Here is a 14,432-nt window from a genome sequence, read left to right as displayed (position 1 = left end):
CATAAAAGAGTTACAGGTGCACTCTAGCAGAAACCTAGAAATAGATAGAAGAAGAAAAAGTATCTGTCCTCTCGTTATTCTGACATGACCATTTGAGCATGATTCCTTTCTGTTTTGTTCGTCTCATGATGTATGTAGTTCAGATTGTACTGTATAGAAATTTTTTTTTTAAATTTCCATCATGTTTAGTTCTTTTAAAAAAAGTTTTATTGAAGAGTAATTGACATACAACAAACCGCATGTATTCAACTCAGGAAGTTTTAATATGGATAATCTATGAAACCATCACTACCATCAAGATAGTGGATATAGCTCTCACCTTCAAAAGTATAGTTTAGATTCTATTTTTGTCAATAGGTTCAAATCAAACATTATTCCCTGAGTGTTTTTCTACGTTACAGATTGATCTTGGTGGGCACCTTTTAGGGCCAGGGGTCTGCAGAAGCCCTTGGCGCTGTCCTGGTTTGGAGGGGCTTTTGCTTTTATAAACAGTACTGTGAGGATGCCCAGGGTTGGAATCATGTGGCTAGGGCATTTGAACTACAATCACTTTTAAGACTGTTGTTAAATTACTTCTTTGAAGGGTCATGTAGATTCTGCCTCCCTGCAGCGAGGCATAAGTGTCCCTATCTCTCAGCCGCCTTGCCAGCCTGGGCTATTCTGTCTTCCACAGTCTTTGCTCTTGGGGCAGGCACAAAGGGCAGCATTGTTACCTATTACATTTAAGCGGCTGTGGTGGCCAAAGGATTCCTACTTGTGGAGGGCTACTGCCCACCTCTACCCGAGCCCAGTCCTGGCCTGTTCCCAGAGCCATCTGATCCCTACCTCATGTGATACCAGAAATGGTCCTGCTGCCACTAGTGCTGTGGCGGCCAGGATGAAGAGCAGGTGGCAGAGCAATCAGTCAGTGGTTGTTTGGATGCAGAACCCTGGGCTGGGACCCGGATAATGCAGAAAGGGCAGGCAAGTGTTGGGATTGGCCAAATGGGCAGTGCTGCAGGCACTCAGTGAGGCCAAGCCTCAGGCCGGCCACCCACAGCTGCTCTTGAGAGCAGACACAAGACTAAAGCAGTCCTCCCAAGTGTGGGCCAGTAAGAACTGCTGTTGAGGAAGCCCCCTTTATCCCTGGACCCATTGGGGTATTCCGGGATGGGGTTGGCTGCAGCCCTCCATGCTACCAGTGGGCATGCCATTGCATGGCTGCTACCTGGCCTTGGCCTGGGGCTCAGCAGGAGTAGGGAGGAGGCTTTGTGCCTCTCCACCTCCTCCAGCTCAGGGTCTGTAGTAGCTCTCAGCAGGGGAGCATGTGGTCCCTGAGCATGGGTTGAAATGACCTTGCCACAGAGTCGTTGCTTTGACCCATCTACGTCCCCTTCCAGAGCCTACTCTCTAGGCAGATGAATGGGGTAGGAGCTGGGATTAGAGGTGAAAGAGCAGGGGCCGGCAGTCTGTGGGCTGGATCCAGATGCACACTGGGCCTCTGCTCAAGCCCTGCTAGTTACCACCACCCCATTCCCTGCTATTCTTAGCAGCTGAACTCAGGACAGAGCTGGCCGAGATTAAACAGAGCCCTTCTCCTCTGGGCAAGTGTGCTGGAGGATGAGGGTGCCACTCAGACAGATTTTCCTAGCCCCTTTGGCTGGGGCAGGTGGCAAATAGGCAGGCCAGGTGCTCTACTCTCTTGTACAAGTGGGCACAGGACAAAGCCAGCCAACAGCTCAGAGGGCTCATCCTCCTAGGACATGTCTGATTCAATACACGGCTTGCCTGGCTGGGACCACAGGCCTGGGGTCAAGGGCTGGACTAGCTGTCCTTGATACTGACCACCTTATAGATCAGCATTTCTCCCGTCCTTCCTTTCCCGGGCATAATCAGCATAGCCACCTTTGAGAGTGGGCAGGCTCTGGGCTATGTGGGGAGCCCGCATTATTCCTTGGAATAATGCATCTCTGACATACAGCTGTTGATCCCTTTTTACAGCTGAGAGAATTAAGGCTTAGAGAGGGCTCTTCTTTTTTTTTTTAACACTCCTGAGGTACACCAAATTGGACCAGATTTTTAGTTTTGTGGATAATCCAGCCTTCTAACCCCTGGCATGCCAGAATCTAGGACTAGGCACAATCATTTTTATGGAGTCAAGGCAGCCACCCTCTGAAACTCCAGGGAAAGGGAGTGAGAGAGGGGTTTAGTGTCATCTGGCTGGTTTCAAGGACTTTTGGGCCCCTCACAGCCTCTTGCTCTTCCCAGGAAATCCCTGAACTTCCAGAACCTACCAGAGCATCTGGACCAGCTGTTACATGTGGACATTGAGGATGAGGAGAGCCAGGGTACATGACAGCTTCTGGAATGGGGTTGGAGGAGCCAAGACTGGGTCCTGGGGGACCCTGAGGACTCCCCTGGTGAGCTCAATGCACTCTTTGCATGCTGTCAGACCCTGTGCCCTGCCTGACCCCACACCCACTTCCCTCCTTTTCAGGACAGATTGAAGGGCGGCTTGGCCCATCCACTGTGGTCCTAGACCACACAGGTGGCTTCGAGGGGCTTCTTCTGGTGAATGATGACCTCCTGGGGGTGAGTGAGGAGCCCCAGGTCCCAGCCCCTCCTAACACAGCCCCAAGCTCCTCCTGATGTGGCCCTGGTCTCCCTACCTTTCTTGAGAAGGCTGTAGTCACAAACCCCTCCTGATGTGGCCCATTGGGTCCTCAGCCCCTAAACCCTCCTGACATAGCCCTGAAACCCTCTTGGTGTGACCCCAGCCCCAAGCTCTTCCTAACACAGCCATGAGCCCCTCCCATCATGCTCCTGGCCTAGAATCCCTCCTGACAGAGCCTAGGCCCTCCTACTCTGTTCAGGCACAGTGCAGCATTGGCCACAGCAGGCAAGCAGTGCCAACGTGAGCTGAGCTGGGGATGGGGCCATTCTCCCTTGAGCAGGCACTCTGTGTGCCCAGGAGAAGGCTCACCACCTCTGCTCTTCACCCAGGTGATTGGACACAGCAACTTTGGTACTATCCGCTCTACCACATGCGTGTACAAAGGTGAGCCCATGCTCTGCTGTGGCCCAGGGAGTTGGGAGAAAGTTTAAGAGCCCAGGCCTGAGGCTGGAGGCAGTCTTTGTTTACCTGCTGGGTCTGACTCTGCTTTTTCCAGGGAAATGGGTCTACGAGGTACTCATCTCCTCCCAGGGGCTCATGCAGATCGGCTGGTGCACTATCAACTGCCGCTTCAATCAAGAGGTTCGTGGGGGGGGGGGGCCCTCCCAGGAAGACTTTCTCCTGCTGCAGGGCTCATCAGAGCTCAGGCAGCCCCTGAGAATGCATGGGGTCTGCTGAGGACCCGAACCCGGACTGCCCTCTGGAGGGGGAATGTGTCCCACCCCATTTCTGGGCAACCCAGTCCAGAAAACAGCCCTCTTTCCTTTCCTGAGAGCATCAGCCCCCTTCTCTAGAGCCATATGAGTCCAAGGTTGGTGGCTGGTAGGCTGTGGCCTTGCCCCTTCCCACCTCCCTTGGACTTCACAGACACTTCCTCCCTAGGAGGGGGTTGGAGATACACACAACTCCTATGCTTATGATGGCAACCGGGTACGCAAGTGGAATGTGACCACAACAAATTATGGCAAGGTGAGGACTGAGCCCCCTGTGCCCACCTGCCCCATGTCCATCCAGCTAGGCGGGAGCCACTGGGCAACTGCGAGGGACTGTGGGGCACCAGGGAGGGGACAGGAACTCAGCTCCTCTGTTCTAGTGGCCAGTCTCCCTGGGTGATAGTGGAGACACAGCAAGAGGGGCAAAGTGAGCAGGCTGCGGGGGCTTCTGCGCAGCTATAAGGCCTCCTCCCCTTGCAGGCATGGGCAGCAGGGGACATCGTGAGCTGTCTGATCGACCTGGACGACGGCACTCTGTCCTTCTGCCTGTGAGTCTCTTGCCTCTAGCCACAGGCTTAGCCTCTGGGGCCTCCCTGGGCTTCCCTCAGTTTCCTGGTCTCTGTAAGGGGGCCAGGCTGACACTGGTAGCCCACGGGTGGATAGCCCCAACAAGGGCCTGCTCACTGGCCTGTTTTGGCCACATCCTTCTTATCACTGGCTCACAGGCCCTCCCTTCTCTAGGAATGGCGTGTCGCTTGGTACCGCCTTTGAGAACTTATCCAGGGGCCTAGGCATGGCCTACTTCCCAGCCATCAGCCTCTCCTTCAAGGAGTCTGTCGCCTTCAACTTTGGCAGCCGTCCTCTGCGATATCCTTTTGCAAAGAAGGCTGTGGACTGCTTGGAAGCTCTTGGGGAAGTTAGGATGGGGGTCTCCTGCTCTAGGAGCTCTATAGGCTTTTGGTGGGCCTCAGCTTCCTCAAGGAGTGAGTAGGGTACAGCTTAGATGGGTGCTGAGGACAACAATTCTTGCAGCAACCTTGTTAGGTAGGTACTGTTATTGTCTCTGTTGAACAGATAAAGAACATGAAGTGGCAAGAGAAGTTTCACTCCGTGGAGAATAAGTGGGAGAGTTGTGATGTAAACCATGCAACCAGACTCCACAGCCCTGCCCTAGAGCCTAGGCCCCTCCTCAGGGGTCTTAGTGGGGAGGAGGGGACAGGTGTGTCTGAGCCACAGATCAAGTATTGCTGGCTTAACTCTGTGGCACCTACCCAGTGACGGGCTACCGGCCCCTGCAGGACCCGCCACGTGCTGACCTGGTACGGGCACAGAAGTTGCTGGGCTGCTTCCAGGCCGTGCTCGGTGTGGAGCTGGACCCTGTGGTGAGCTAGGATCTGGGCCAGGTTGGCTGGGGGCCTTCTACAGCTCTCTGCTTCTCACAGTCCTCTTTCCTTCCCCACACACAGGAAGGGCGGCTGGTAGAGAAGGAAAGCTCCCAGTGGCAGTTGCAGGGCCAGCCCACCGTCCTCCTCACACTGGCCCACATCTTCCATCACTTCGCACCACTCCTGGTGAGGGATATTAGGGAGGGGAAGAGGCAGACCATGCTAGAAATGCCTGTGATAGGGGCTGGGATACTGAGGTATGTGAGGTCCAGCACCATCACCTGGCATCACCATGTGCCCAGAGTCCTCAGACTTTAAGGATGTCACCCAGGGGAGGAGGAAATGCTTCCATTTGAGGGTATCGGGATGTCCTAGAAAGAAGATTGAGGGGTAATGACATCACAGCCCAAGGGAACTGTGTGTACAGAGCCCCAGAAGGGCTCTGGGACAGTGGCCCTTCTTATATCTCAGTCAGACTCCAAAAGGGCTGACTCTATGTCTTACGGTTGCTTGCGGGGGCCCAAGAGTCCATCTATGCCTGTGGCCTTGGTCGTGTGCCAGGGCAGGGGTGCCCTGAATGGGGCAGAGGTTGCCATCTCACCAGTGCCCACTCTTGGTGCAGCGCAAGGTGTACGTGGTGGAGGCCGTGCTCATGAGCTTCCTGCTGGGCATCATGGAGGTGGGCACCCCAGCACAGGCGCAGTCCGTGGTGCGCCAGGTCCTGGACCTCCTGTGGCTCTTCATGGAGGTGAGGCTCCTGACCTCTGGTCTCAGGCCGGGATGTCAGGCTCCACTGAGATGGGGGAGGTAGAGGAGGGTCTTGGAAAAGGCCCCACAGATGACTGTCTTAGAACTTGCCCTCAGCCTGGTGTATCTCTGCAGGACTATGAGGTACAGGATTGCCTCAAGCAGTTGATGATGTCTCTGCTGCGGCTGTACCGGTTCTCGCCCATTGTCCCAGACCTGGGCCTGCAGGTAGGAGTTCCTGCCCCTGCCCTGAGCCCCTGGGCCTTACCCGCCCACTCTGAGTACTCCCTCTCCACAGATCCACTACCTGCGACTCACCATCGCCATCCTGAGGCATGAGAAGTCCCGCAAGTTTCTGCTTAGCAATGTCCTGTATCCTCCACTTGCTGCCAGGCAGGCCAGACACGTGGTGCCCTCTGGCTCAGCATAGGCCAGGGAGGGCAGTGTGCCCTTGGCCAGGGCTCCCCAGGGAGGTTCAGGAGCACCAGAGCCACCCCGTATGTGAGTCCTTGTTCTGGGACCCAGCCCTCCCAGCATTTTCTCTACAGAGCACGAGGGTGGAGCAAAGCACCCAGGCTGACTGGCCAGTCAGAGCAGGGATCTCAGGATGGCTACGGACTCGGGCTACGTGGAGGTCTGGGGGCACCTGCCCTCTTCAGCCAAAGCACTGCACTTTTCTCCACATTCCGTGGCAGGGGTTCCTACATGATCTTATTTGAGGAATCAGCTCTTCCCGCTTCCCTTGAACATTGAGAACTGCACAAATAGGAGAGAGAGTGTAGCTTTGGGCACTTGGCTGGGAAGCCTATGCTGGTAGCTGTCTTTTCTGCCTGGGGTCTTCAGCTTCCAGGAGGCAGAAATAAAGCTGGGAGACGGACTGGCCTCCACGCCGTCTCTCTGGCTTGTCCCACAGTCATCTGTGCCTGTGACAGGCCTTTTTCATGCACTTGCTGGGAATCGGGTTTGATAGGTTTGACAGCCACAGCTCTTTCTCAGGGCTCAGGGTTGGGGCAGACAGGCACGTAGCAGCAGTGGCACCCTTAGGAGTGGGAGAGCCGTGATGGGCACATCCGGAGGTGGGCAGGTTTTGGGAGGGCTTCCTAGGGACCACTCATGAGAGCATACGGGGCACCCTTTGGTGAGCAGAGCTCTGCCTTGACGACCGCCAGCTTTGATGTGCTCCAGTCCGTTGTCTTCTTTTACATCAAGAGCCCCCTGCGTGTGGAGGAGGCTGGTCTACAGGAGCTCATTCCCACCACCTGGTGGCCCCACCGCTCAAGCAGGGAGGTGGGCGGATCTGGGTGGGGTGGGCAGCGGTCATAGTGAGGGCTGGCACAGGGTATCTGAGCTACTTGGTACTTAGCACATGAGTCCCCTGCCCCAGCTCTGGCGGCTGGGCTGGAGGTGGGGGTAGGGGTCTTCTGTCTGAAGGAGGACTGGTAAGTCCTGGGTGAGCCCTGCTGTCTTCCGTCTTCTTGCCCCTGCCTAGGGCAGAGAGAGTAAGGAGGTGAAGGATGAGACCGCTGAGGAGCGGCTACGGCGGCGTGCCTATGAACGGGGCTGCCAAAGGCTCAAGAAGCGCATCGAAGGTCTGCCCCCTGCCTTGGGCACTAGGGAGGGGGTGGAAGATTTGTATACTTACATACTTAGGGGCCCTTGGTAGTGACCATGCCTAGGTTGGGCTCAGGGAGCCCTGGTGGAGGAGCTCTGACCCAAACCTGCTACCTGCTCCCATCCCTGGGAGCCTGAAGGCAAGGCCCTGCCTGAGGAGGGCTCAGTGTCGTGTTCCCCACCCCACCTGCAGTGGTGGAAGAACTCCAGGTCCAAATCCTGAAGCTGCTGTTGAACAATAAAGATGAAAATGGGGTGAGTGACTCTCAGACCCCTGCGTGGGTCGCTAGTGGGAGGGGTGCTGTGCTGGGCCTCGAGACACAGAGGGCAGGGGCTGGCTCAGCTTGCCATGGCAGGGTCCAGGCTGAGGCACAGCATTGAGTTAGTCCAGTCTGGGGCCAACATCCTGAGCTCATGACAGCCTCCTTTTTTCTTTCCCTGAAGGGTGAAGCTTCTAGGTACATCTTCCTGACCAAGTTCCGAAAGTTTCTGCAGGAGAATGCCAGTGGCCGGGGGGTAGGTGTCCCCTAGGCCAGCCCGCTGTGGACCCCTGGCTCTGTTGCAGGGTCTGCACCCCAAGCTTCTGACACCTCTCAGGCTGCCTTATCCATGTCTAGCCCTGCTCCTCCTCTGTTGCCCTTCCCTCTCCGCTCAGCCCAGGGTCCCGGGGAAGTCCCTGGGCTTTGGGCTGACGCAGATGCATGTCCTATGCCCTGTGCCTGCAGAACATGCCCATGCTCTGCCCCCCTGAGTACATGGTCTGCTTCTTACACCGGTTGATCTCTGCCCTACGCTACTATTGGGATGAATACAAGGCTTCAAACCCCAGCGCCTCCTTCAGTGAGGGTGAGTGGGGCCAGGGCCTTGAGTCTTAGAGGCTGGGCAGAGCCAGGCACAGGGCAGCCCCTAGTGTTGGTATGGAGTGCTGAGCTGAGGGTTTAGGAGAGCTGTCCCAGGCTTCCTGCCCAGTTGAGTCCTACCTTACTGACAGGCGGCTTCTCCACTGGGGCAAGCAGGAGCCCCGCCCTCCAGGACTGCCGAGCCCACGCTCACTCTGACTGCCCTCACAGGCTCCTGTCCATTACGGGCCCCTCAGTCCTAGCCTGCCCAGCCCTCTGTGCAGTCCTTTGTAGGGGACACCTTGAGTGGGCTCTGAGGTGCTAGGGGGCCCTGTGTTTGTGTGGGACAGAATCTTCAAGGGCCAGTGGGAGCCTTACCTGCCCTGGATTGGGGGTAGCCCATAGGGCTGGGTCAGGGTCCTCTCTGATTCTCCCCTGAGTGACCTGCCGCCAAGAATGCTTCTTCACCCCAGGTTGCAGTTGCTGGCACTGCCCTGAAATAGCAGAGGGTGGGGGTGGCCACACTGTGTGCCTGGGCAGGTAGGTGGCCAAGGCCAGGGGTCCCCTCTGTGCTAGGCCAGAGCAGAGGTGTGGCCTCTGGGAGGATGTCCCTGCTGGGCTCTGACTGTGGCCTGGCCTCCCAACTCCTCCCAGAGGCCTACATCCCGCCCCAGGTCTTCTATAATGGCAAGGTGGACTACTTTGACCTGCAGCGCCTTGGAGGCCTCCTCTCCCACCTTCGGAAAACTCTCAAAGGTGTGTGCAGGCTGTTGGGCAGTGAGCCCGTGTGTGCTGGTGGAGGGCAGTCCCTGAGCCAGCTTTGCTGTGAGTGCCGAGCTACCCTGTGCCCACCAGAGGGCGCCCTAGTCTCTGACCTGCTCCTGCAGGGAGTTGCTGATCTGTCTGTCCACTTTGCCCTGGATCTTGGGTCCAGCTATCCTTTCCCTTGATAACCCACCTCAGAGGAAGTCTGGGAGCCCTGTAATGAAATAAGGAGCAGGTCTTCCAACAGAGGAAGGGACCATGGGATCTTGGTACGGTCGTTGGGGAGGAAGGGGGATGTGTGCAGTTGCTGCCTGAGCTGCTTTCAAGGATGAGCACAAGTGGCTCCATTGCAAAGGGCTGAGAGCACAGCATGAGCAAAAAGGATGCTGGAAACAGCCCAGCATGGCCCAGAGACAGAAAGTGGGTGGTTTGCCGGAAAGGAAAATGTGAGGCAGGGAGCGATGGGAAATGAGGCCAAGGAGTCTCAAGGGCAGAGTCTAAGGGCCTTGCAGTCTACAAGGTGGATGTAGGCTCATTCCAGGGGCAAGGGCAGGTTTTGGAAGGTCTTGAGGCAGGGGAGTAAGGTTGGGGGTCTGCATTATAAAAAGCTCCCTCTGGCTGCTGTGGTGTGGAGAATGGAGTGCAAGGGCTGAGCAAGGATATAGGAGGTTAGTTGTCCAGGCAACAGAGGAGGTAGAGGAAGGCACATGTGAGGGGCAGGAGCAGCCATGGTTGACCCCAGGCTTCTTGCCAGAGGCTGTGGGGATGGGGCATCATCAGGAAGAAGGGCAGCAGGAGAAGGCTGAGATGACAAGTTCCATGTGCTTGAGGTGCCCGGGGATGCAGCCAGGACCAGGGCCTGGGCTAGAGGTAAAGGTGGTGCAGTCAGCTGTCAGCCTAGAGATGGGGACAAGCCTGCAGTGAGGACTGGACCCTCTGGGGAGTGTGCAGAGTGAGGTGAGCAGAGGCCTACGCAGCCCTGGATCTCCTTTTGTTTATGGGGCAGAACAAGGAAGGAAGCAATGGAGCAGTCGGAGAAGTGGGGGGACCTAGAGAGCTTGAAGTCACTGGAAACAACAGAGGGACTGACAGGGAGGGTGTGATGGGAATGCCTCCTGCTACTAAGTGCCTACAAGACAGGGCTCCAGGGATGCAGTGAGGGCTAGGTGGAGTAAGTGGAGGGGTGAAGTGCAGGCACAGTGGTAAATGGGGCCCTGCAAGCCCTCCTGCCCAGCCAGCCAGTGCCCTCTTGCGGTCCTTGGCAGTTCCGTCAGTGACCCCTCGCCCCTCCACTGGCCTGAGAGCCCTCCTGCCATTCCTCTCAGATGACCTTGCCTCCAAGGCCAACATCCTGATTGACCCACTGGAGCTCCAGGCAGCCACCATGGATGACCTGGATGAGGATGAGGAGCCAGCCTCGGCTGCGGCTGCAGCTGCAGCCCAGGTGCCGTGGTAGGGGCAGGCAGGGGGCTTCGTGTTGGACTGTCCCTCTATCGTAAGGGCAAGGGTTCCTCTATCACAGGGCCATCTCCCCTTCCTTGCAGGCAAGGAGCTTCTCACCAGGCAGCTTCCCTTGCTGTAGGTGGAGGCATGAACCTTCCCTTCCCATTCCCCATCCCCACAAATCAAGGTAGCCCTAAGTGGGCTCAGGTCCTGGGGAACTGATTGGCACCTGGCCTCCTCTCTCCACCACAGCGCCCCATGCAGGCCCTGGCCATGGGGGGCGCACTGCCCCTGCCTCGGCCTGGCTGGCTCAGTTCTCCAACCCTGGGCCGAGCCAACCGCTTCCTCAGCACAGCAGCTGTGAGCCTGATGACCCCACGGCGGCCTCTGAGCACCTCGGAGAAAGTGAAAGTCCGCACGCTGAGCGCTGAGCAGAGGACCCGTGAGGACAGTAGGTGCCAGGCAGTGCCAGGCGTAGCATTGAAGGATCCTTCCATCATGTACAACTCCCCATCCTGGGCAACGCCAGGATGTACCCCCATTCCCTCCCAATCCTGTGGCCTGGCAGTATCTCAAGGGCGTGGGAAGTACATTCTGAGGGCAGGAAATCGATGCTACAGAAATAGGACCTGGAGCTGCAGGACCTTGCCTTGCCCTCCTCCCATGTTCTCCTTGCAGGTCCCTCCTAGAGCCCAGGCAGGGGAGAGGGCTTCCTTTTCCTGCTATGAAGCCCATCCTGGCTCCACAGGCTTAGGAGAGAACTGGACTGGCCCCTGACCCTGACCCTGCCCTTCCCCCACTCCTTAGTTGAGGGCAGCCACTGGAATGAAGGCCTGCTGCTGGGACGACCCCCTGAGGAACCTGAGCAGCCCCTCACTGAGAACTCCCTGCTGGAAGTCCTAGACGGTGCTGTCATCATGTATAATCTCAGCGTTCACCAGCAGCTGGGCAAGGTCTCGCACTGTTGGTCCATGCGCTTGTCATGCAGCTCTGCATGTTTAGATGTGTGTGTGTATGTGTGTGTGTTTGCGCGCACCCACATGTGCACATGTGTGTGCAGGGGTGCCGTGTGTGACTGTGTATGTGAGCATATGCCACAGCAAGACTATTTCCTGCCAGTGCTGTTTAGGCTTGACCTGTTTGACTTTTCTCGGGGTGGGGGTCGCTGTCCTGGGCCTAAGGTTGGGAGCTTGGCAGGCTGGGGTCCAGGCTGGGTCTGAAGAAACCTGGGCGAGGTGCCCAAGGGTCACCCTGGACATGTGGTGTCCAATGCTCTAGATGGTGGGTGTGTCCGATGATGTCAATGAGTATGCAATGGCTCTGAGGGACACAGAGGACAAGCTTCGCCGGTGCCCCAAGTGGGTAAGGCTTGGTCAGGCTGGTGGGTCTTTGGGAAGGAGGGGTGTTGAAGAGGGGCAGCTTGCCTGCTTGGGGTCTCCAGGGCAGGCCACAAAAGAAATTTAGGCTATCCTGCCCCTGCTCCTGGGGGTTGTCCCAGCAGTTCTCCTTGTCCCTGCCCCCGCCCTGGCCATACCACATCAGTAAGAGCAGGGCTGGCACCAGGACCAGGCACGGCCTGAGCCGTATCATCTAGCTGCAGCCTGTGCCAAGGTGCTCCCACCCCTGGCCCGCTAAGTGCTGACACAAACCCACTCTCCTCATCAATTATGGATTTGACCCTGAGTGCTTCCTCGGCCACTTGCAAAGTCAGCAGGAAGCAGGGCCTGTCTCCCCGACTCCCCGGGAGCACCTCTGCTGGAGCTATCCTGGCGTGGGGAGTAGGGCCAGTCATGCCCAGGCTAGGGTTCCCTGGCAGGCCCCCACCCCCACCCCCACCTGTCTGCAGAGCCCCAGGCTTGGCCAGAGTGAGAGCAGCTGCTGAAGCTGTGCTTCTAGCATAGAGTCCTTGGGGCAGCCCGGCCAGGGGCTCACAGACCCCCAGCTGCGTCTCACTTCCACGTTCTGAAGGGACAACTATGGCCCTGTTCTGAGGCTTGACATCCCAGCAGGTCAGAGGGAGAAGAGGGTTTTGTAGAGTGGAGCTGAGTCTGCCCAACCCTTTGCTGGCCCCCAGTGGCAGTGAGGCCCCTCCTTGGACTGCCTGGGGGGAGACAGGGTGGGTCTGGGCATGAGGCCATGTCCTGATTGTCCTCTTTTCCCCTTGGTGCCAGAGGAAGGACATCCTTGCAGAGTTGACCAAGAGCCAGAAGGTTTTCTCGGAAAAGCTGGACCACCTGAGTCGCCGTCTTGCCTGGGTCCATGCCACAGTCTACTCCCAAGTGAGTAGATGTGGCCTTGGCCAGTGGCTGCTGCCCTCCCCAAGCTCACTGACTAGTCACAGATTGGGCAGGTTTGTGCCAGCACCTCCATACGCCCTGCCCTCCTGGGCCTCTGGCACACACTTGCCACCTCCCCGCCCCTCATCCTCCCCCCTCCCACCCCATGCCACATCCCCTGAACCTCTCATGCCTCATGAACTTGAGTAGATGTCATTTTTAGACCCCCCCCCCCCCAGTTCCCCTCCAGCTCATATCCTTTTGAGGAACAGAATCTGTCTGTCCCTGCACCCCCTCCCCCCTGCCCCTTTTCTCAGTGTCTTGACCCTCTCCTTCTCTCCCAGGGCATCAGGGGCTCTGTGGCCTCTCTTGAGCCTCACCTTCACTCTTCACATCTGCTTCTCTCTGACTCATCTCCCTCCCATTCCAGAGGATGAGGCCACTGGCTTCCCTGCTCACTCATTCACTCACTCATTCATTCAATAATGTGTGCCCAGAGCCTGGAGTATGCCAGGTGCCATCCTGACACTAGGGACACTCAGTAGTGAATCAGGAAGATGAGTCTCTGTCTTCCCAGGGCAGTCAGCCTCGAGGACAAGATGGACAGATAGTGCACTCCCTCCGTGACCAGGCTTTGACCTGCAGGCCCCGGACCCTCTAGACTTCTTTCCTTTCCCTGCCTGTCCTGGCATCTCTTGCCATCTAGTGAGTGCCCTGGGATGTTCCCCAGGTGACCATGTTAGGGCATCTCCCCCTCCTTCTTGGGCATGCCCTTCTTCCACAACTGAGTGATCCCTTGGTGTCCCCAATTCTACCCTGCCATCTCTATTTGCTCTTCCCGTGGTGCTTCCCGAACCCAAATCACCTCTACCTTTTACCTCCTTTCTCTCTTGCCACAGACCACCTGCCTCCAGCCCCACAAAGATGAATGCTGGCAGGGAACTTCTCCTTCCCACCACTGGGATTCCATGCCTGTCCACTTCCCTAGGCAATTTTGCCACCCCCACCCGTACCATCTTCTTAGGAACCTTGCCCTCCCATCTCTGTACTTTCTTTTTTTTCAATTGTGATAAAATATACATAACATAAAATTTACCGTCTTAACCATGGTTTTTAAATTGTGGTAAAAGACACACTCATATAACTTACCATCTTAGTCATTTTAAATGTACAGTTCAAGTAGTGTTAACTATATTCACAATGTTGTGCAACCAATCTCCAGAACTCTTTTCATCTGGCAAAACTGAAACTTACACCCCCCATTAACTCCCCATTCCCCCCTCACCTCAGTCCCTGGCAACCACCATTCTACTTTCTGTCTCTGAATTTGACCAGTCCAGGAACCTCATGGAAGTGGAATCATACAATATTACTCTTTTTGTCACTGGCTTATTTGACTTAGCGTAATGTCCTCACAGTTCATCCATGTTGTAGCATGTATCAGGATTTCCTTCCTTTTTAAGGCTAATACTCCATGGTATGTATATACCACATTTTGTTTATCTGTCCATCCATTGATGGACACTTGGGGTGCTTCCCACCTTTTGGCTATTGTGAACAATCCTGCTATGAACATGGTGAGCAAATATTCTTCAAGATCCTATTTTCAATTCTTTTGGATATGTACCCAGAAGCACAATTGCTGGATCATAATGGTAATTCTATTTTTAATTAAAAAAAATTTTTTATTGAGTGCATAATAGTTTACATCATTGTGAAATTTCACTTGTACATTATTTCTTGTCTGTCACCACTTAAGTGCTCCCCTTCACCCCCTATGCCTATCCCCAACCCCTCTTCCCCTGGTAACCACTGAACTGTTTTCTTTGTCCCAGTACTTGTTTATATTCCACATATGAGTGAAATCTTCTGGCATTTGTCTTTCTCAGTCTGGCTTATTTTGCTTAGCATAATTCCCTCCAGGTCCATCCATGCTGTTGCAAATGGGATGATTTTGTCTTTTTTTCTGGCTGAGTAGTATTCCATTGTGTGTGTGTGTG

The 14,432-nt window shown here is 55.9% G+C and overlaps 1 protein-coding gene across 5 annotated transcripts in view; it reads left to right on the top strand.

The window, feature by feature from the left end:
* Window positions 1–14,432, top strand: part of RNF123 (ring finger protein 123) — a 36,347-nt gene that overhangs the window by 5,312 nt on the left and 16,603 nt on the right. For all 5 annotated transcript variants that reach the window (XM_070575257.1, XM_070575255.1, XM_070575254.1 and 2 more), the window contains 23 exons: window positions 2,248–2,327; window positions 2,477–2,571; window positions 2,983–3,037; window positions 3,150–3,235; window positions 3,536–3,622; window positions 3,847–3,914; window positions 4,108–4,233; window positions 4,634–4,748; window positions 4,833–4,937; window positions 5,374–5,499; window positions 5,634–5,726; window positions 5,797–5,870; window positions 6,668–6,785; window positions 6,988–7,087; window positions 7,303–7,364; window positions 7,554–7,625; window positions 7,835–7,955; window positions 8,603–8,704; window positions 10,039–10,157; window positions 10,409–10,607; window positions 10,964–11,109; window positions 11,435–11,518; window positions 12,328–12,435. In XM_070575257.1, the coding sequence (XP_070431358.1) occupies window positions 2,248–2,327; window positions 2,477–2,571; window positions 2,983–3,037; window positions 3,150–3,235; window positions 3,536–3,622; window positions 3,847–3,914; window positions 4,108–4,233; window positions 4,634–4,748; window positions 4,833–4,937; window positions 5,374–5,499; window positions 5,634–5,726; window positions 5,797–5,870; window positions 6,668–6,785; window positions 6,988–7,087; window positions 7,303–7,364; window positions 7,554–7,625; window positions 7,835–7,955; window positions 8,603–8,704; window positions 10,039–10,157; window positions 10,409–10,607; window positions 10,964–11,109; window positions 11,435–11,518; window positions 12,328–12,435 (2,341 nt within the window). The remainder of the gene's footprint in view (window positions 1–2,247; window positions 2,328–2,476; window positions 2,572–2,982; window positions 3,038–3,149; window positions 3,236–3,535; window positions 3,623–3,846; window positions 3,915–4,107; window positions 4,234–4,633; window positions 4,749–4,832; window positions 4,938–5,373; window positions 5,500–5,633; window positions 5,727–5,796; window positions 5,871–6,667; window positions 6,786–6,987; window positions 7,088–7,302; window positions 7,365–7,553; window positions 7,626–7,834; window positions 7,956–8,602; window positions 8,705–10,038; window positions 10,158–10,408; window positions 10,608–10,963; window positions 11,110–11,434; window positions 11,519–12,327; window positions 12,436–14,432) is intronic.

Source organism: Equus przewalskii, chromosome 15 (assembly GCF_037783145.1).
Source record: "Equus przewalskii isolate Varuska chromosome 15, EquPr2, whole genome shotgun sequence".
Classification (NCBI taxonomy): domain Eukaryota; kingdom Metazoa; phylum Chordata; class Mammalia; order Perissodactyla; family Equidae; genus Equus; species Equus przewalskii.
Note: the sequence above shows the minus strand (reverse complement) of the source record. Positions and strands in the feature narration are given on the sequence as shown.